We start from the raw sequence: 23732 nt of genomic DNA on the forward strand, positions 1-23732 counted from the left end.
TTTGGGAAACTACACTCTTCACAATAGTCACTAATAACATAAAGTATCTTGGCGTGACTATAACCAAGCAAGTGAAAGACCTATTTGAAAAAAACTTCAAGTCTCTGAAGAAATTAAATAAGATATCAGAAGATGGAAAGATCCCCCATGCTCATGGATCTGTAGGATAGACATAGTGAAAATGGCCATCCTGCCAAAAGCAACATACAGATTCAATGCATTTCCTATTAAAATACCAACACAATTCTTTACAGAATTTGAAAGAACAACTCTCAACTCCATATGGAAAAACAAAAATCCCCAAATTGCCAAAACGATCCTGTACAACAACAGACCATCTGGAGGTATCTCCATCCCTGATCTCAAAGGGTATTTATTACAAAGCAATATTAATAAAAACTTCGTGGTACTGGTATAGAAACAGAATGGGGAATCAATGGAATAGAACAGAAGATCCAGAAATAAACCCACACATCTACTATTACTTGATTTTTGACAAAGAAGCCAAAACCACACAATGGAAAAAAGACAGTATCTTCAACAAATGCTTGTCTAACTGAATGTCTACATGTGGTAAATGCAAATAAATAGATGCATGTTTATCACTCTGCACAAAACTAACGACTAAATGGATCAAAAACCTCAACATAAAACCAGACACATTAAATCTGTTAGAAGAAAAATTGGAGAACAACCTTGAACTCATCGGCACAGGAGATAATTTCCTGAACTGAGCATCAACAGCACAGGCTCTAAGATCAATAATCAATAAATGGGACTTCATGAACCTGAAAAGCTTCTGCTAAGCAAAAAACACTGTCATCAGGACAAAATGACAGCCTACAGGTTGGGAAAGGATCTTCACCAACTCAGTGCTAAAATCCAGAATATATAAAGAACTCAAGAAGTTAAACAGCAACAAATCAGGTAATCCAATTAAAAAATGGGGTACAGAGCTAAACAGAGAATTCTCAATAGAGGAATATCGAATGGCAGAGAAACACTTAAAGAAATGTTCAACGTCCTTAGTCATCAGAGAAATGCAAATCAAAATGACCCTAAGATTTCACCTTACACCACTCAGAATGGCTAAGATCAAAAACTCAAGTGACAACATATGCTGGAGAGGTTGTAGAGAAAGGGAAACCCTCCTCCACTGCTGATGAGAATGTAAACTTGTACAACCACTCTGGAAATCAATCTGGCACCTCCTCAGACAACTAGGAATAGCGCTTCCTCAAGATCCAGCCATACCACTCCTAGGCATATACCCAAAAGAGGCTCAAGTACACAATAAGGACATTTGCTCAACCATGTTTGTAGCATCTTTATTTGTAAGAGCCAGAACCTGGAAACAACCCAGATGTCCATCAACGGAGGAATGGATACAGAAATTGTGGTACATCTACACAATGGAATATTACTCAGCAATAAAAAACAAGGAAATCATGAAATTTGCAGGTAAATGGTGGGATCTGGAAAAGATCATCCTGAGTGAGCTATCCCAGAAGCAGAAAGATGCACATGGTATATACTCACTCATATAGACATATAATATAGGATAAACCTACTAAAATCTGTACACCTAAAGAAACTAATCAATAGGGAGGACTCTTGCTAAAATGCTCAATCCCTATCCAGAAAGGCAAAGAGGCTGGACATCAGAAGAAGGAGAAAAGAGGGAACAAGTCAGGAGCCTGACACAAAGGACCTCTGAAAGGCTCTGCCCTGCAGACTATCAAAGCAGATGCTGAGACTTATGTCCAACCTTTGGGCAGAGTGCAGGGAATCTTATGAAAGAAGTGGGAAACAGTAAGACCTGGAGAGGACAGGAACTCCACAAGAGAGCAACAGAACCAAAAAATATGAGCACAGGGGTCTTTCCTGAGACTGATACTCCAACCAAGTACCATGCATGGAGGTAACCTAGGACCCCTGCACAGATGTAGCCCATGGCAGTTTAGTGTCCAAGTGGGTTTCATAGTAATAGGAACAGGAACTGTCTCTGACATAAACTGATTGGCCTGCTCTTTAATCACCTCCCCCTGAGGGGGAAGCAGCCTTTCCAGGACACAGAGCAAGACAGTGCAGCCACTCCTGATGAGACCTAATTGACTAGGATCAGAAGGAAGGAAAAGAAGACCTCCCCTATCAGTGGACTTGGGGAGGGGCATGCACGCAGAGGGGGGAGGAAGGGAGGGGTTGGGATGGGAGGAGGGAGGGAACCACAGGGGGGATTCAAAGTGAATAATGTGTAATTAATAGAGAATTTTTAAAAACTGGAGTACAGAGAGAGCTAAACAGAGAATTCTCAATGGGGGAATATCTATCGAATGGCAGAGAAACCCTTAAAGAAATGCTCAACCTCCTTAGTCATCAGGGAGTTGCATATCAAAACAACCCTGAGATTTTACCTTACACCCATCATTATGGCGAAGATCAAAAACTCAAGTGACAACACATGCTGGAAATGATGTGGAGAAAGGGAAACCTTCCTCCATTGGTTGCTTCCTCAAGATCCAGCTATACCACTCCTGGGCATATATCCAAAACATGCTCAAGAATACAACAAGGTCATTTGTTCAACAATGTTTGTAGCAGCTTTATTCATAATAGCCAGAACCTGGAAACAACCCGATGCCCCTCAACTGAGGAATGGATACAGAAATTGTGGTACATTTACACAACGGAATACTACTTAGCAATTAAAAACAAGGAAATCATGAAATTTCAGGCAAATGGTGGGAACTAGAAAATATCATCCTAGTCTGATGATATTTTGATCTGATGACATTCTGAGTGAGGTATCCCAGAAGCAGAAAGACACACAGGGTATATACTCACTTATAAGTGGATATTAGACAAACAATATAGGATAACCCTACTTACTAAAATCTGTACACCTAAAGAAGCTAAGCAAGAAAGAGGACCCTGGGTAAGATGTTCAGTCCTAATTCAGAAAGACAAACGTGCTGGAGATTGGAAGAACAAGAAAACTGGAAACATGACAGGAGTCTACCACAGCCCTAAGTCTGGTTATAAGTCTAGAGGCAACTATTGGTGGGCCCTGAGAAACATCAGTATTGTCTTGCCTGGCATCTCCTTCAGAGAAAGTCACTGCTGGTTTAATAAACAATGAACATTTAATATTTTGGGGGGGGAGGGGCATGAGTACATCTTCTGCTCAGGATGGAGAGATTGCTTCCTCAGGTAAGGTAGAGATTTTGAGGATTCAGTATTCTCAGCTTTAATAGGATCATCATATACATCCCCATTCTAAGTTACAGGATCCCATATGTTACTAACTAATGCCCTTAACTTTAGCCACAAACACCATTCAAGGCTGGAACTTGAATTTTCAAAGTAATTCAGCCAACACTGTAATGAGAGCTTTGGTTTAATTTTCTACAGCCTAAACAATATAGACATCAGAAGTGGGAGATGACAGGAAACAGGACAGGAGCCTACCACAGAGGGCCTCTGAAAAACTCTACCCAGCAGGGTATCAAAGCACATGCTGAGGCTCATTGCCAAACTTTGGGCAGAGTGCTGGGAATTTTATGAAAGGGGGGAAACAAGGGAAGGGGCTATGGCTGGGATACAAAGTAAATAACCTGAGATTAAATAAATAAATAAATAAATAAATAAATAAATAAATAAATAAATAAATGAAGGGTGAGAAAGTATGACCTGAAGGGGACAGGAGCTCCACAAGGAGAGCAATAGAACCAAAAAGCTAGGCCCAGGGGTCTTTTCTGAGACTGATACTCCAACCAAGGACCATGTATTCAGATAACCTAGAACCCCTGCTCAGATGTAGCCCATGGCAGCTCAGTATCCAAGTGGGTTCCCTAGTAAAGGGAACAGGAACCGTCTCTGACTTGAACTCAGTGGCTGGCTCTTTGATCACCTCCCCCTGACAGGGAGCAGCCTTACCAGGCCACAGAGTAAGACAATGCAGCCAGTCCTGATGAGACCTGATAGGCTAAGGTGAGAGGGAAGCAGAGGAGGACCTACTGTACCAGTGGACTAAGGGAGGAGATGAGGAGATGAGGGAGGGAGGGTGGGATTGGGAGGTAATAAGGGAAGGAGCTACACCTGGGATACAAAATGAATAAACTGTAATTAATATAAAAAATTAAAATTAAAAAAGGATATATTAGGTGCTTTTAAGTTTGCATCATTTTAAGTAAAGCTTCTCTAAACATATATGTGCAAGTTCTTGTTTGGCCATAAGTTTTTACCTCCTTTAAATAAATACAAAACAGCACAATTGCTGAGTCATACTGATACGATTATATTTAGCTTTTAAAGGAGCTACGAATTTCCAGTACGGCTATATGGCATTCCATTTGTAACATATGAGAGTTCTCTTGCTTCGTATCGTCACCAGGATTTTTCACTGTCAGTGTTTTGGATTTGGTAATTTAAATATGTGTCTAGTCATATGTCAGAATGGTGTTCATTTCAAGTGCACAGTGACTGTATACGTAAGCATACACATACATACAAATACACACACGTACATCAAAAGCTGGTAGATCACTTAATGATGGGGAAAAATGCACCATTATGCAACCATCATAAGGAGTATACTTTTACAAGAGAGTTACAATGTCACTGGCCAATGTAAGCATATAGGGATCACTGTTGTATACTCAATCCATTTTTAACTGCTACCTTGTTAAGCTAGGTATGATGCATGATTGTATACATATTTTTATTTTTATTTTTTATTTTTTGTAGTGTAAGGGATTAAACCAAGTGCTTACATGTTAGGCACACTCTACAGTGAGCTCTGGCTCCACATCTGCTGTGTGTGTGTGTGTGTGTGTGTGTGTGTGTGTGTGTGTGCATATGTGTGTGTTTAACCTATCTATCTATCTATCTATCTATCTATCTATCTATCTATCTATCTCAACTCTTTATTGTCTAGCTGTATTCCTGGACAGAAGACAGTACGTTAGTGTTAGGACCAATGAAATTATGATGCACACAACATATATTATATGAAAGAGGTTTATTAGATGGAGATGAAGAGAGAGAGGACAGCGAAGCAGAAAGACAGACATGTCAGGGGGAATGAAGGAGGTGGCCCAACACAGAAAGGGGAGAGAGCAAGAGCGTGAGAGGGCAAAAGAGCAAGAGGGCAACAAAGTAGCAGGCTGATCCTTTTAAGGAACAACTTAACCACACTGGCAGGTGTGGCCACATGGCAGGGGAAACATGATGACATCATAGGTTGCTAGGCAACCCAGAAGCAAGCTGCCTAAATACTAACATTCCTCCCTTTTTCTATAATTAAAAAATATTGCCCTGTTTCCCTCTTGCTCTCTTACTCTCTTGCTCTCTCTCCTTTCTCTGTTGGGGTGCCCCCCTCCCTTCCACCTATCATGTCTTGCTCTCTCCTTTGCTCTCTCTCTCTTCATCTCCATCCAATAAAAGCCTTTCTATAAAATCTGTTGTGCATATCATTATTTCAGTGGGCTCACCTGGTAGCACCTGGTCTGGTCATGTCAGGACCCCTTTAATCAGACCATGATGCCTGCAACAGATTTTTCTTCTGTTCTACCTATCCCTAACCACCACTCAACCACCTCTGTCTTAAAACCTACACTTTCAACTGCCTTTCCCTTACCACACACACCTGTCCCTTTGCTCACAGCTGCATCCTGCTATGTTCTCCCAGCACCGGGACAGGACAGACACTCACGCTGCACCAAAATCAGCTGGGGAAACTAAAAGGCTCAGGCCAGAGGCTGAAACTGCTGCTTCAGACACAGACACAGCCTGCTTCTAAACTATTACAGTTAGGTAAGCAATTGCTGGGGACCCTGTGCACACACAGATGGCTGTATGTTGTGCCACTGCCTCAGGCCCAGGGGCGAGGTTTTAAATCTCCTATGGAACACTTGCCACCAGAGGAGACTTGCAGAAGAGGGTTTTCAGTTGCACAGACTTCCGATCAGCCATGCCATGCACACACAGAGAGTTTCAAACTCTGCCGAGACAGCCTTCCCACCAGCAAGCACCTGATCTCACTATGCTGCTATGGTCCCACACCACACATGGCTAGCAGCCATGTTGATTTCGGAATAAGGAGAGTGGAGCCATGGCTTCACTACGATCTCCACTAAGAGCAAGCACATGGTATCACCACCTTCTTAACTTAGGGCAATTAAGGAGAGTCACATGATTGGCAGCCATCTTGGTTATAAAAAAAACACCTTGGTTTCTCCCACTGGCAGCTGCTTTTACTACTTTGTTTCTGTCCCACTGTTTTCAGAGCTACAAAACTGAAGGGTTTTTTTGTAGACCCTAAAAGGCCACTGCACCTCTTCCTACCTCCATTCTAAAGCTGCCTTTCTGCCCCTATCCTTTCCCACAGATGAGATTCCCTCTATGAGAACTCGGCCTTACTGCTGATAAAGCTCTGGCACCAGGCATAAGGTTCTCCAGCTTAGCGGGGCTAAACCCATGACCTGCGGAGCTATTTGGTTGATGAACCACTAGCTACATGGTCCATTTCCATTTCCCTTTTCTCATTCTCAGGAATGGCTTCCTCATATTCCTCTTAGGGAAACCTTTGGCTCCTACACCTATATTTGCCCTACTCAAATGTCTAATATCCAGTAATACCAGTAACACTAAGAGCGATCTGTGAAGAAGAAAACTATTCTCTATGGCTCTTTTCTCAAAGTCTTGTCTGTTTCTCTCTGCCTGCTATCTCACCCAGAATACTCTCTGCTTTCTTTTTATACTCTCAAAAAAAATCTTAAAATTAAGCTGTAAACATTAAGGTGACCACATGGTAAAAGCAATTTTAATCATAATTAATTCACTATTTATTTTATCTCCTTTTAGACTAGGACAGCAACAAGTCTCATTTTAAATTGGTATGGGTTTTTTTTTTAAATATTCAAAGTTACATTTCACAATATATATGATTCAACCCTGGTTCAAAATAATTTTTATATAATGCTAAAATTTCTAAGTAATAAACATTTATTCAAATTAATTTATTCAAACTAATTTATTCAAACTAATTTAAAATGTACATCTAACTGCCTAAGTCTTTATCAATTCCTGAATTAATAAATGCTGTTTCTCCTGCCATGATCTGCCTATGATCCAGATTCACCACTAGGCATTCTGGCTAATAGGTTTGCTATAATAAATTCAAATGTAATTTTAAAATTGCTTTAAACTGTTCTACTATATTGTTGGTTTTAAAAGTCTACGTACAAGTTTTTTTTTTTTTTTACCAGTACTCTAAATTAAGATCTATTGATTTTAGAGGCATTTATTTATGTTAAAACTTGATCACTGTGCTATATCTTCATTAACAAAAGCTTAAAATATCCTTGGTCTTATTTTCTAAAAATTGGTAGTATTATTAATCTACAGTATACCCTTAGACTTTTATAAGCTATGAAATTTTGTATATATGAAATTAAACAGAAACTATCATGCTCTCATTTTAATGGACTATATTTATAACTTTTAAGGCTCCAACTCAACAGAGACAAAACCTAAAGTCCTAATATTTAATAGTTAAGAAATGCAAGTTAGTAGTCAGTCATCTCATAGATGATCCAGTCCTTTAATATGTTCAAAAATGTATTTATAGTGCTACAGATACAGACATAGTCTCGCTGCTTACCTAATTTAAGAGCTGAGGATTTTCTCTGAGTCACCATACAGGAGTTGGTTTAAATAATAAGAGAGGAGTCTTCCCATCAGGCTCATCTACAGCAAAAACTATGCTCTAGACCTTGGCTGCTTCTCTGAGGCTGTTGGTATTCCCTCACAAAAAGCAAGAGGTCTGCAATGCCACACCCCACCGGGGTATAGCCTAAAGTCAACTCTGCCAGCTAGCTATTTCAAATGCAGGCAAAGGGGACACTGGTCCCACGGCTGCCCCAACAAGCCACACACTGCCTCCTGGCAGACTGGATTTTGGAAGTCAAAATGTTCCCATTGCAGGCTTGTCCTCTGTGCCCAGCCATGGAGGCTCAACCAGCACAAAGGTTACAGACAGTTCCAGCCTTCGAGCTCCTTGGCCTGATTCAGTGACTTCTACCACCATCGCCCAGCCCAGGTAACATTGCAGGTCTGTTTTGACCTCATACTCAGGTCTCACAGATATATTGCCAACTTCTGTCTTGGGAGACTTCAGATGCCTTCTCCATCCTCTTTATATGAAGGAGACCAGGCCTTAAGCCGGAGTCCTAGAGTTGCTATTGTCAGGCCTAGACACAATATACCTTGTTGTCAGACTCAAGAAACAGGCCTCAGATGTAACCTTTTACAATGCCTTTAACTAAAGGTCAATAAATGTTCATAGCAGTCTGACCTATGTCTCATGCTAAATAACTAGATACAAAGACCTGAGAAAAATGTTCGAGGGTCTAAGAAAGTGTTTTAAGGTTGGTAAGTGAAAGTTATAAAGGTTGCAAGATCTAAGGTGATTTAAATAGGTAAAAATGCTTAATATTTCCTCCTGTTGCTATGCTACTGTTATACTGACTGTACAGAGCTTTGACCTTTATCAGTAGAGCTGATTTATTAATCTAACTCTAATACAAAAGAATCAACTATAACACCCACTATCATGGTTCCAAGCTCAAGATTTTAAATCTCCTTTAATCTCCATAATGTGTAATCATACTAAAGGTGAAGATCAAGTGAGCTTTTGTCCCTTCTACTTCACGAAAGCCTTCTGCCTTTTCAGAGCTCACCTTAAAGCATGCTTATGCTGTGAACACCAATATGTATGTCTACTGCCTTTTCTACAATGTGTATTTCAGTGCAGATTACAATTGTGATGCTAACATGTCCAAAGTATTATCTCCTTTGTAAACCTTACAACTAATTCTTGGAAACTGCAGGAAATCCACCTGAATCCACCTCTCAGGTCAACTGGGCTCCAGATAAGTACTGCACCTATTGCTTATCTCAGAGGGTGGGATTCCTCCCCTTTCCCTGGTTTTGGGACTTCCCTTTCCTGGCTACTTGATTGCTACAGTTGTAGAGCCAACACAAGCTGATTGGTGAGACTTCCTTTCTGGTTGGCATCAATTTCTGGCTACTTAATTGCTACATTTGTACATCCAACACCAGCCAATTGGTGAGTCTTCTCTTCTGGTTGGTATCAATTCCTGACTTCCAGTTGCTACATTTGTATACCCAACACCAGCCATTTGGTGAGTCTTCATTTCTGGTTGGCACAGATGCTTCCTACCACTTTCACCAACCTATATCCAAACCCTTCATCTAGGACTTGTCTTCTCCCTTGGGTAAGATTTTCCCTCTGCCAGCATGGTTCCTCTCCCTCCCCCTCTCACTTGTCTATGAAAATCCTAGTGCTAGGTAAACTATGACTTTTCTATTTGCTCTTTTGAATGAGAATTAAGCATCCTCCCTAGGGTCCTTCATATTATTTAGCTTCTTTAGGTCTGTGGATTGTAGTATCGTTATCATGTATCATATGGCTAATATCTGCTTATTAGTGAATACATACCCTGTGTGTCTTTCTGGGTCTCAGTTACCTTACTCAGGATGATCTTTTCTAGTTCCATCTATTTGCCTGTAAAGTTCATTATTTCCTTGTTTTTAATAGCTGAGTAGTATTCCATTGTCTAAATGTACCACAATTTCTGTATCCATTCTTCCATTGAGGGACACCTAGGTTGTTTCCAGATTTGGGTTATTATGAGCAAAGCTGCTATGAACATAGTTGAGCAAATGTCCTTGTTGTATGTTTGAGCATCTTTCAGATCTATGCCCAGGAGTGGTATAGCTGAGTCTTGAGGTAGCACTATTCCCAATTTTTTAAGAAAACACAATATTGATTTCCAAGGTGGTTATACAAGTTTACACTCCCACCAGCAATGGAGGAGTGTTCCCCTTTCTCCATATTCTCACCAGCATGTGCTGTAATTTAACTTTTTGGTCTTAGCCATTCTGATGCATTTAAGATGGAATCTCCAAGTTGTTTTGATTGGCATTTCCCTGATGACAAAGAATGTTGAATATTTCTCCACCATTCAATATTCTTCTATTGAGAATTCTCTGTTTAGTTCTGTACCATATTTTTTATTTTAATTTTTATTAATTACACTTTATTCACTTTGTATCCCCCCTATAGTTCCCTCCCATCCTTCCTTCCCAATCCTATCCTCCCTCCCTGTTTTCCACGCATGTCCCTCCTCAAGTCCACTTATAGGAGAGGTCCTCCTCTCCTTCCTTTTGATCCTAGTCTATCAGGTCTCATCAGGAGTGGCTGTATTGTCTTCCTCTGTGTCCTGGTAAGGGTGCTCTCCCCTCGGGGGGGGGGTGATCAAAGAGCAGGCCAATCAGTTCATGTCACAGACAGTCCCTGTTCCCTATTTTTTAATTGGATTATTTGGGGTTTTTGGAGTTTAATTTCTTGAGTTCTTTATATATTTTGGATGTTAGTCCTCTATTAGATGTAGAGTTGGTGAAGATCTTTTCCCATTCTGTATGCTGTCATTTTGTTCTGCTGACAATGTCTTTTGCTTTACAGTAGCTTTTCAGTTTCATAAAGAAGGACAAATAGAATAGACATGGGAAGCAGTTGAAGAGAGGGAACACTACAGGAGTCTACCATAGATGTCCTCTGAAAGACTCCACCTTAGAGGGTCGAAGCAGATGCTATGACTCACAGCCAAAATTTGGGCAGAGTGCAGGGAGCTGTAAGAAAGAGTTGGGGGAATAGAAGGACCTAGAGGAGATAGGAGCTCCATAAGAAGACCAACAGAGCCAAAACATTCTGGGCCCAGGGGTCCTGCAGAGATTGATGTACCAACCAAGGACCATGCATGGACAGGTCCTAGACCCCCTGCTCAGATGTAGCCTATAGGCAGCTCAGTCTTCATGTCGGTCACCTAGTAATGGGAGCAGGAACTGTCTGTGACAAGCACTATCTTGCAAGCTCTTTGACCCCCAACTTAAACCTGTTCGGGGTCCTTGCTAGGCCACAGAAGAAATGGATGCAGGCAGTCTGAACGAGACTTGATAGGCTGGGGTCAGATGATAGGGGAGGAGGTCTCCCCCTTTTTGAGGAATAGGGGAGAGGAGTAGGGGGGAAGAAGGAGGTAGGGTTGGACCAGGAGGAGATGATAGTGGGGGCTACAATTGGGATGTAAAAGAATTATTTTCTGGTTTTATTCCAGAAAATCAATTATGATTTAATTTTAGGAAATCTATTATTATAATTCAGTATACTCATAGTTTGAAAGAGGAACATGTTTGTCTCCTTAGAGTTACAAATTTTATAATTTGATTCAATATCCATGACTCAAAGCATTTCTTAACATGAACAGATGAAAATACTGTAAAAACCTAAAAGCCAGTATCTACTAAGGAAACAGTAAGAAGCTATTCTGTAACTTCAAAAGGCTTACAACAATTTTGATAATAACAAAATTTAGCACTCTATAATATTTTATTTGAAGTGTACTGAAAAATTTGATTAAAGTGAAATGTAATGATGTAAGATAATAACAGAGTGTTCATAAGTTTAATATTATACTTTCTTAGTATTATTTTCACTATAATCACTGTATAATGGAAAAATTCTATCACAGTATAATTCTATGTAAATTTTCTAACATACAGTATAAAAAAATTCTAAAAGAATTTTACTGGTTATGAAGTACAGTGCCAATTTCTGGTAGCCATTGTTTCTGGTGACCTTCTTACTCAGATCATAAACTCTCTTCTGTTTGTGGTACTGGGAATTAACCCCAGGGCCTCATGCACCCTAGGCAAACACTACTGAGATACACCCTGTATGGTAATTCCAGTTCCCATTTCTGGCCTCCAAGAACACCAGACAAGTATGTCATGCACATTTAGGCAAACATGGTATATATATAAAGATATATATATATAGCAATGAATATAATATATATATATATATATACACTATATTGTAAAAGCTCAGATGTTAAAGAAAGTAGACACACATTTTAAAACACGTTTTAAATATCACTAAATAATGACAGGAAGACACATTTAAAGATGAGATGAATAAGAATATATATATATATATATAAAGAAAAAAATCAGTGAGATCGATAAAAAGCAGAAAATAAAATGGTGGTTTAACTATAAAATAACAACAATTGTCAGTGTATTAAAACTATTTTTTTTTTGGTGCTCTATTCTCAACCACTGTATCTGTGAGGGTGTGTGCCCAAGCTCAAGTTTGAGCTTGTAATAAAAAGACCCTACTGTGTTAACATCAGAAAAAAAAAAAAACAACTGTGTTTTATGAGACAAGTTGTAACACTAGTTTAAAATATAGTTTATACTCTGTCTATAAGAGATAAGCAATATATCTAAAGACACAGGTTGAAAATAAAATGATTAAAAAGGTTATGCATTAGATATTTCAATGCCTCTATAAGCAATAAAACAACTAGGAACATCATCAAAGGTAAAGAGAATTTAATACCCTAAGTCTATAACTAACAAGCATACATCAAACACACCGCCAATTTAATATGATCAAAATTACAATATTCACATAAGTATTTATAGATGAATATTTATTAAGATATTATTTATAGTATTTCAAAAATGTTTTTCTTTATGTGTATGAATGTTTGCCTTAATGTATGCATACGGGCGCTTAGATGCTTGATAGCCAGAAGAGGGTATCAGATTCCCTGGAACTTAAGTTACAGTTGTGAGGCATCATGTGGGAACTAAAGCTGTGTCCTCTGTAAGAGCAGCAAGCACTTTTAACTTAATAAGTCATTTCTCCTGATCTGAAACATAATTAATAATATTTTAAAAGTAGAAACAACCCAAGTGTTTATCAATGAACGAGCATATAATGAAAATGTGATATATCCAGACAATGCAATGTTATTCAGCTATAAGAAAGTATGAAACACTGATACCTACTAAAAAACAGAATCTGAAAAATTACTTTTTATAAATGGAGCCAATAAGAAAAGACTACAAATCATATTATTATATTTACATAAAAAGCTCACAATAGGCAAACTATTTATAGACAGAAAGTAGATTACTGGTTGCTTGGAGGTGGTGGCAATGACACAGAGTAACTACTAATGGGTAAAAAGATTCTAAAATTAGATTGTATTGATAGTTATGCATCTCAAAATAAGCAAAAAATATTAAGATGTACACTTACGGGGATAAACCTTGGTGGCAGGACACATGAAATATAAGACACTGTCTTGGGTGCTCTGATCCTGGGCTTCTTATAGTCTTTTGTCTTAGGCTTTCTGACAACATATTGGCAGACACCATGTTTTTGAGAGACTGAAAAGCTTTCAGACTCTGTTAGCTCTTTTGGGGCCCAACTGCTGAGGCACAGTAGTACCTACTAGTCCAGGAATAGCTTTCTCTATTTTCACTTTTTGAATAACCAAGTTGAGAACATTCAGATTGTCATCCACAACGTATCTCCAAACAGAACTGTGCTTCCTCTTTCCAGTTCTCCTTGGTTTTTATAACAAGAATGCCCCTTACTCAACAGCAAGCACCCTCTGCCATGGGTCATGACCCTTGCATCATGGGAAAACCTTGTTTTTCATTTCCACGACTGATCCAGACTACATTACTACATTAATTAATTAAAAAAGAAGTGTGCTTGCACTCAGGGTCAGCCGCTTTGGACCCAGAGAAGAGCATGTCTGGTTGCATGCGGGTTGATGCCCCAGGTCCCGCCTCTGAGAAAAAGGTATCGGACGGGTCTGATGCTCTTTGGGTGGATGACACCTAAATGAACATTGGTACAAAGTCCCAATTTATTTCTAATATCAGAGATCAGACCTCTACTCTTGCCTGATGCGTCTAAAACAAAAAGGGGGAACTGTAGAGAGCTGCGGAATGCTATGCCTTAAAGATGGAGCTGGTTTCCGCCTTCCACCTTCCCAATGGTGAGTGCTCTCTGTCACGAACAATTGCACATTTGGCTAAGGCTGAGGATCTGGCTTGCTTCCATGTATGTGGACCTATCTGCATTGCCCACGTGGCACGCCTGGGTTGGCTACCCAGAGGCTATTTAAGCTGTGGGCTGGCTTTCCCCAGGGTCAGATGATTGTTCAAGGTTCCTGAATAAACTGCATTGAAAAAATAAATAAATAAATAAATAAATTTGTTCTCACGAAAAAAAAAAAAGAAGTGTGCTGTTATGATCATTTGATGTCATATGATGTCAAGTACTTCAGATATTTCTCTGCTTCCTTGTTGCCAAAATGACCTATTAATTGGAGAGAATGGGGTATTAAAGTTATATAACATTTTGTGCTGGGATTAATCCATGACTACATCTATTAGTATATGTTTTAAGAAATTGAGTACAGCTGTGATCAGTTTTTATATGTTTAGAATAATAATGTCTTCCTTGTCTCTTGTGACTAGTTTTGGTTTTAAGTCTATTTTGTCAGTAGTCTTCCTATATACTATTAATGAACATGCTGAAGAGGAAATCAAGGAAACAATGTAATTTACAATTGCTTCAAAAGATAGCTCATAATAACTTTAATAAAAAGTGAAAGAACTCTACAATAAAAGCTTTGAGATACTGCAAAAGGAAATTGAAAAAGTACCAAGAAGGTAAAAAGACCTCCCATACTCATGAATCAGAAGTAATATTGTGAAACTGACTATCTTAACCAAAGAAATATATAGATTCATTGCAATATCAAACAATAATATCCTGATTCCTCTTCACAGAAATAGAGAAAGCACAGAAACCTTGAATAGCTACACAATCCTGAGCAAACAGAATATAGTTAGAGGTATCACCTCATTTCAAGTTATGTTACAGATCCAAAATAACAAAACCATCACACTACTGTCAGAAAACCAGACATATATACCAATGGAATAGAATAGATGACCAAGAGATAAACACATGCAGCTATAGCAATCTGAATTTTGACAAAAATGTGAAAATAACATATTGGAGGACAAACAGCCTATTTAACAAATGGTGCTGGGGAAAACAGATAACCACATAAAGAACACAATCAGATTTTTATCTCCCACTCTGCACAAACATCAAATTCAAGTGAATCAAAGATCTTACCATGACACTGGAAACTCTGAAACTACTGGAGGAAAAAAGTAGGGAAAACACCTCAAGACACAGACATAGATAAGGACTTTCTGAATAAGGAGAGAAGGCCAACAATTGACAAATGAGATCTCATGGAATTACAAAGGTTCGACATAGCAAAGTAAACAAGTGACTAAAGTGAAAGTTCACACAATGGAAGAAAATCTTTGCCATCAATACATCTATCAGAGGATTAATATCTAGAATAGATAACTTTAACCGCTAACCACAAGAGAACCAGTAACTCAACCAAAAAATGGGTTCATGAACTGAGGATTTTCAAAACATGAAGAATGAGCCAGCAGTGTCCTAAGGTAAGCACCCAGGCATAAGGAACCACTCTACATGGTGGCAGAGTTGGTGAATGAGCTAGCTGGTGGGGAGCTACTGTGGACACTCATGTGCTGGGAACCACTCCATGAGGTGGAAGATGGACTTCCCATACCCTGGGAGGCAGAGCACAGACCTGAAAACTGTCAGCCTCTAAGGAAGCACAGGGCTATGGAAGACAGCTCTTGGTTAAATACAAAGTGCACACAGGCTTAATTTGTCCCACTGAACCCACCCCTCTCTGAGCAAGTGGCTACCGAGGCCAGTCTAGGACACCCAACTAAGATAAAATTGAGGCCAGTATTTTCTCACCTGGTGTGTTGGGCCCCAGAAAGAATGTTACTGTGCATAGCAGCAGAATCTTGGGAAAGGTTTTACTGGTAGCCTGATCTCCCCGAGGAAAATGACACCTCAACCCTAGTACAATGTCCTCTCCAGAACATTGCAAATGCCTCCAATGATAGAAGAAACTTGACTTGAATTTTCTAAAAGGATTATTGGGTTCTTGGATCTATTGGTAGATAGTCATTGTTGGACCCCAACCTGTGTGTGTGTGCATGTAACCAATAGATTGTGGGTTGGAAATGCCCCATTAATTCTTTAAAATCAAACAGAAAGTGATGCTCATGTGACTAGGGATGACTTTCTTTGATTTGAAGGAGGATGAAGAGTTGAAGGTGTGTAGGAGGTGATAATGCTGTTAGCTCCTAAAGAGGTAGGTTTAAGAAAATAAGAGTGGAGGCAGGTGTAATGTGTAAAATCTATAATATCAGAAAGGCTGAGGCAGAAGGACTTCCGTGAGTTTGAGGCCAGTATGGTCTACAATTTGAACCCTTGTCTCAAAGAAAGCCATTAAGAAAGGAATGGACGCATCAGGCAAGAGTAGAGGTCTGATCTCTGATATTAGAAATAAATTGGGACTTTGTACAGATGTTCATTTAGGTGTCATCCACCCAAAGAGCATCAGACCCGTCCGATACCTTTTTCTCAGAGGCGGAGCCTGGGGCATCAACCCGCATGCAATCAGACATGCTCTTCTCTGGGTCCAAAGCGGCTGACCCTGAGTGCAGTGCTTAGCCTCGCATCCTGAGCGTATCATTTTAGCTTTTTATGGTATCCAACCATGCTTGGGGAGAATGTCCTGCTTCAATGGCTGTAAAGGCCTGAATGATCATGGCTGCATCACACTGTTTTGAGACTCTAATCTGTAGAGAGCTGCGGAATGCTATGCCTTAAAGATGGAGCTGGTTTCCGCCTTCCACCTTCCCGATGGTCAGTGCTCTCTGTCATGAACAATTCCACATTTGGCTAAGGCTGAGGATCTGGCTTGCTTCCATGTATGTGGACCTATCTGCATTGCCCCCATGGCACGCCTGGGTTGGCTACCCAGAGGCTATTTAAGCTGTGGGCTGGCTTTCCCCGGGGTCCAAGGATTGTTCAATGTTCCTGAATAAACTGCATTGAAAAAAAAAAAAAAAAAAAAAGAAAGGAATGGAGAGTTGAATTTCAGGCAAAGGTAAGAGATTCTGTCTTGTTAAACATGAGATAATGATGACATATTTAAGCAAATGTAATTGAGTAAAGAAAAGCAAGCCAAGTAAATCAGTTCACTGGGCTATCAAAACCCAAAAAATGGATGAGTTCCTCCATAACAAATGTGTGAAAGGAAACAGAAGTGGAGGAAACATTGTAATGGATCATATATAACCACAGAGAAACAATGAAGTTAAATATATTAGGAATGACTGGTCCACGGTAAGGAACCTCGAAAAAGAAAAGCAAAGCCAAATGTAACCTCTGCTTAGGAAGGGATTAAGCAGTGTAAACTTTTGAAATCAAGATACTTTCAGAAGAAAGGAAAAGATTCTTTAGGTGGAATAAAAAGAAATGTGTCAGGGAAAAGAAATCTACCAAACAGCACACTTAATCCTCCTCTGTTCTTTGAAGTTTGCACATTACCTGTTCGTAAGTTGTAGCTCTTTTTTTTTTTTCCCTTGCTCTAGATCAAGCGCAGCTGCTGCCAGTAAACACATTTTCTGTGCAATCAGTAGTCCTTGATCAGAAGGACAATAGGGGACAGCTGATAAGAAATAACCAGAACGTCAGTGAATAGTGAGAATTCTGTCAGGTGAACACAATCAGAATGAAAATCAGCAACATCTTGTCTGAATGAAAACATTCTGCTGGAAAACCACAGGTTGCCATAAAAATGATACAGACTATCACACTGATTTACAGTTTTGATTTTATATTACTTTTCATTGTTTTTAACACCTTCCTAGAGGGAAAAAGCTTCTCTTCTTCAGTTTTCTTTCTCAATGACAAGTACTGTCATTTGGCCCTGAATGCCTATCTAGCAATTTACTGCTTGGGTGATGCTGTCATTTATAGGTTATTTCCCCCCTGGGAAGTGGTTTTCCTTTGTCCTGAGAAAAGCCCAAATCAGTACTTAAATTGTTATGCCTAAAAGGGACAATGTCAAATCCTGACAGGCATTAAGCATAACCTCCTCATTAAACCTTGTCCTCTAGTTTTAGGAAATACTCAGAGCTTTGTACTATAATAAAACTCGAGGCCACTTTGATTTCTACATGTCAGTCTTATCCAAGCATTATCACAAATGTCAGAACTAAAATGGACTTATCTCATGTAATTAAAAATACATTTCTACATAAACTTGCAGACATTTTTTTTTCTTTTTTTACTATTACTGGTGATTGAGCCCAGGACCTACACATGCTGGACAAGTATTTAACCATTCAACTGTATATCCAGTCCTCCAAAGATTTTTTTAACCTCCCCAAACACTTAGGGATAACAGCCATGACCTCCACTGAATTAGCAACATTTTAAATTGTCCACTCTGTTTAGGTCTTGGGTTACTCAAGGTGAGGGAACTCTGCTCTTCACTTCATTCCAGCTCTAAAACTCTGCACATTTAATTGGTCTCAGTGTGTCAGACCATGATAATTCTGAATGCAGATGAGGTATATTCTGTAACCCTCTGCTTCCATTCCCCCACCAGCACTCGAACCTCTTTCTAATGTCTACTTTGGAGGCAATTAACTATTTTTAAGTGCTTACAAGTGAATAATAATAATTTCACAAATTCTTACATAGAGAACCTGCTCTAGGAAAAATAAAAAAGGAGGCTCAACCTTCTTATCTCCCTTTTCAATCCCTGCTGCTCGTAGGTATTTATACTACATGTCAACACACTTACTTGTATGACCTTTCCTAATGTGTTGGTAGCTGGTTGACATTGGAGCATGCCCACTCGTATGTTTTAGTATAGGACTCTGAAAGACAAGATCCCTTCAAAGGCAAAGGAATAGGTCCGTAATGGTAGGCTCTATAATAAACATTTGCGATGAGATTTACCTTATAAGAAACCATGGAAAAGCTTTTCACTGTCTCTGAGATTGCAGAGCAAAGTTTCAAGCTGAAAGTTAACATGAAATAATACAATTGTGAGACATCAACTGTTTAGTCTGTATTACCATAGTCACTACTGTAAACATTTTTAATGCTAATATACTGGTGTGGGGGGGTTCTTCTGAGGATTAATTATATTCTAACTTAAAACTTAAATTTAAAAGAATTAGGTCAATAAATTATTTTGTTATCGAAAAAGGAAATTGACTTTATGTTTGTGAAGAAACTTATTGCAGAAAAATTTAGTGATTCCTTTCATATATAATCGTCCGTTCTAAGCCAATAACACATAAGGTAATACTTACTTTTATTTAAAGATTGAGACGTACAAAAAGAATTCAGAGTAATAAATCTATCTATCCAACTATCTATCTATCTATCTATCTATCTATCTATCTATCTATCTGTAATAATGACAAATAAAAAAGAGGCCATGAATTTGACAGGGAGAGAGATGTTTGTGGGGCAAAGGATAGGAGAGGCTGGAGATAGAAAGGGGAGGGGTAAATGATATCATTAATTTTTGTTTTTATTTATTTTTAATATATTTTTATTTATTTCTATTTATTCACTTTGTATCCCAGCTGTAGCCCCCACCCTCGTCCCCTCCAAATCCCGCTATCCCACCCTCCCTCATCTCCTCCCATGCCCCTTCCCCAGTCCACTGATAGTGGAGGACCTCCTCCCCTTCCATCTGATCCTAGCCTATCAGGTCTCATCAGGACTGTCCTTCATAGTCTTTCTCTGTGGCCTGGTCAGGCTGCTCCCCCTCAGGGGGAGGTGATCGAAGAGCCAGCCATTGAGTTCATGTCAGAGAAAGGTTACTAGGGAACCTACTTGGAGACTGAGCTGTCACAGGCTACATCTGTGCAGGTGTTCTAGTTTATCTCCATGAATGGTCCTGGGTTGGAATTTCAGTCTCAGAAAAGACCCCTGGGCTCAGAATTTTTGGTTCTGTTGCTCTTCTTGTGGAGCTCCAGACCCTTCCAGGTCTTTCTGTCTCCCCCTTCTTTCATGAGTTTCCCTGCATTCTGCCCAAAGTTTGGCTATGAGTCTCCACATCTGCTTTAATACCCTGCTGAGCAGAGTCTTTCAGAGGTCCTCTGTGGTAGGCTCCTGTCTTGTTCCTTGTTTTCACCATCTTCAGATGTCTATCCCATTTGCCTTTCTGAATGAGGATTGAACATCTTATCCAGGGTCCTCCTTCTTGCTTAGCTTCACCTGATTCTTGACAAAGATGCCAAAACCACACAATGGTAAAAAGATAGCATCTTCAGCAAATGGTGCTGGCTTAACTAGATATCTAAATGTAGAAAAATGCAAATAGATCCATATTTATCACCCTGCACAAAATTAAAGTCCAAGTGGATCAAAGACCTCAACATAAAAGCAGAAAAACTAAACCTGTTAGAAGAAAAAGCAGGGAAGAGCCTTGAACTCATTGGCACAGGAGGCAACTCCCTGAACAGAACACCAACAGCACAGGCTCTAAGAGCAACAATGAATAAATGGTACTTCATGAAACTGAAATGCTTCTGTAAAGCAAAGGACACTGTCATCAGAACAAAATGACAGTCTACAGATTGGGAAAGGATCTTCACCAAGCCTATATCTGACAGAGGACTAATATCCAGAATATATAAAGAACCCAAGAAGTTTAACACCAACAAATGAAGTACTCCAATTAAAAATGGGGTACAGAGCTAAACAGAGAATTCTCAGTAGGAGAATAATGAATGGCAGAGAATCACTTAAAGAAATGCCCAATATCCTTAATGATCAGGGAAATGCAAATCAAAATGACCCTGAGATTTCAGCTTACACCCATCAGAATGGCCAAGATGAATAACTTGAATAACTCAAGTGACAACACATGCTGGAGAGGTTGTGGAGAAAGGGGAACCCTCCTCCACTACTGGTGGGAATGTAAACTTGTACAACCACTTTGGAAATCAATCTGGCGCTTTCTCAGACAATTAGGAATAGAGCTTCTTCAAGATCCAGCTATACCATTGCTAGGCATATATCCAAAAGAGGCTCAAGTACACAACAAGGACATTTGCTCAACCATGTTTGTAGCAGCTTTATTTGTAATAGCCAGAATCTGGAAACAACGCAGATGTCCTTCAACTGAGGAATGTAGACAGAAATTGTGGTACATCTACACAATGGAATACTACTCAGCTATTAAAAACAAGGAAATCATGAAATTTGCAGGCAAATGGTGGGATCTAGAAAAGATCATCCTGAGTGAGGTATCTCAGAAGCAGAAAGACACACAGGGTATATACTCACTTATAAGTGGATATTAGACATACAATATAAGATAAAAATACTAAAATCTTATACACCTATAATTATATTTTAATTAAAAATACACAAAGAAGAGTCACCAAGTGGTAAATGAACATCACCACCTCATCACCTGAAAGTGGTAAAAGGAAGATAGAGTTTAGAAAGGATCAGAGAATGTCTGGAAGATTTCTTCTAATGGTTAGTAGAAGCCCCAACTAGGTAAACCAATGTGAGTGAGAAAAATGCCTCAATCTTTTCAAAATGTCAGAGTCATTAAATTTTTCTATATTTTAAAATGTTTATTTTCCCAATTTCTTAGAATTCACACTATTTATTGCCTTTGCCTAGGGTAAAGCCTTAGGAAATTCCATAAAACAGGAAAAAGTTCAGTCTGTGATAGTGTTAATAATAGTTTTTAACTACCTCCATATTTTAATAGCATTTTATTAATTAAATCCCAGAATAAGAAAATGATGTAATTCATAATTATGCCACTTGATGAATTTTAATAGAATGAACATATATCTATAGCAACAAAGATTTTGTCTATTACCAGAGAACTGCATTATCCCTTCAAGTCTAGGCTCCCTCCTAATGGCAAACATTACCTTAACTTCTTTCCTTCAAATTACTTTCCTTCAAATTGTTTTCATATTAATTACATGTAAAAGTCATAGCAGCTTCTCCACACATGAATATAATACACTTTGATCACATTTGCCCTCTTTGTTTTTCTTTCTTACCTTTTTATTTTATTGTTTGTTTTCAAGACAGGGTTTCTCTGTATAGCCCTGGCTGTCCTGGGCTCACTTTGTATAACAGGTTAGCCTGGAACTCACAGAGATCTGCCTGCCTCCCCCCGAGTGCTGGCTCTTTCTTGCCTCTTAAACAGATCACTATTTTGATTTCTAACACTAAATCAGCAATCAGCTTTGTGTTTTTTTCACCTATGTAGCAACTGAATCATTCACTATGTACTCTTTAATGGATGTTTTGTTCAACAAAACATGTTTCTGAGATGTATCCATATTGTTGCATGTAGTTTATAGTTTATTTTTGGTGGATCACATCAAAGAATATATTTAGCTTTCTACAGCAGGTTTAGGAAAATAATTTGGGAAGCCAAAGTTATAATTCATCATTTTGTTTTTTGATCACTCTCCATGGAAAAAGAAGATAATAAGCATAGAATACTTTATGTGATATATATATATATATATATATATATATACACATACACTGTTTCATGTATAATCCTCAAATAAATGATCCTACATAAGAGATACATGCATCCAGGTGTAGTTTGGTGCATGCCTGTAATCCCAGTACATTGGGAGGCAGAAGCAGGCAGATCTCTGTGAGTTTAAGGCCAGCCTGGTCTACAAAATGAGTCCAGGACAGTAGGACAGTACACAAAGAAACTTGACTTGAAAAGAAAGAAAAAAAGAGAAAAAGATTCATTTCTATTTTATATACAATGAAACAAAGATTAAGCAAATTATACATGTATACTGTAGGTTCCAAAGAAAGAGCCCACCTCTGGCTCTATTATGCTACAAAGCTTTCCATGCCCAGATTTTTCTTTGACCTATTTTCCTAAACCAGTTGGCATCATTAATCCAAGAGTCCAAAGTTGACAGTTCTTCATCAAAATGCTGAGAAAATTTCAGGAGTGCTGTATGAAATGGAAAAAGAGAAAAAATATATTATATGCTAGCAAAGTTTTTTTAATTAATTTTTATTTTTTACCTTAATTACATTTTATTTGCTTTGTATCTAAGCTGTAACTCCCTCACTCATTCCCTCCCAATCCTACCCCCCCATCTCCTTCCCTTCCATCTGACCCTAGCTTATCAGGTCTCATCAGGACTGGCTGAATTGTCCTCCTCTGTTGCGGGGGGGGGGTATCAAAGAGCAGGCCACTGAGTTCATGTCAGAGACAGTCCCTGTTCCCTTACTAAGGAACCCACTTGGATACTGAGCTGCCAAGGGCTACATCTGTTGGGCAGAGTTCAGGGAATCATATGAAAGAAGAGGGAGTTAGTAAAACCTGGAGAAGACAGGAACTCCACAAGGAGAGCAACAGAACCAAAATATCTGGGCACAGGGGTCTTTTCTGAGACTGATACACCAACCAGGACCATTCATGGTTATAACCTAGAACCCCTGCTCAGATGTAGCTAGCAAAGTTTTTAATCATCCTTTTAAAACAGGATGAATCCTTCTTTCTAGGTCTGTGAAGAATTGTGTTGGTCCTCCACCTGAGGGGCGAGAAACCTTACCAGGCCACAGAGGAAGACAATGAAGCCAGTTCTGATGTGACCTGATAGGCTAGGATCAGAATGTAGGGGAGGAGGACAACCTCTATCATTGGACTGGGGGAGGGGCATAAGAGAAGAAGAGGGAGGGAGGGTGGGATTGGAAGGGGATTGGGGAGGGACCTACAGCTGGGATACAAAGTGAATAAACTGTAATTAAAATAAAAATAAAATTAAATTAAAAAAGAATTGTATTGGGATTTTGATGGGAGTACATTGAATATATA

The 23732-nt window shown here is 39.1% G+C and overlaps 1 protein-coding gene across 1 annotated transcript in view; it reads right to left on the reverse strand.

Moving 5' to 3' along the window:
* Window positions 1–17412: 17412 nt before the first annotated feature.
* Tex11 (testis expressed 11) overlaps window positions 17413–23732 on the reverse strand; it is a 126097-nt gene continuing 119777 nt past the window's right edge. The window contains 4 exon segments of the mRNA XM_060375507.1: window positions 17413–17530; window positions 18831–18876; window positions 18879–18899; window positions 22776–22862. Coding sequence (XP_060231490.1) covers window positions 17413–17530; window positions 18831–18876; window positions 18879–18899; window positions 22776–22862 — 272 coding nt within the window.

This window comes from Meriones unguiculatus, chromosome X (genome assembly GCF_030254825.1).
Source record: "Meriones unguiculatus strain TT.TT164.6M chromosome X, Bangor_MerUng_6.1, whole genome shotgun sequence".
Taxonomy (NCBI): Eukaryota; Metazoa; Chordata; class Mammalia; order Rodentia; family Muridae; genus Meriones; species Meriones unguiculatus.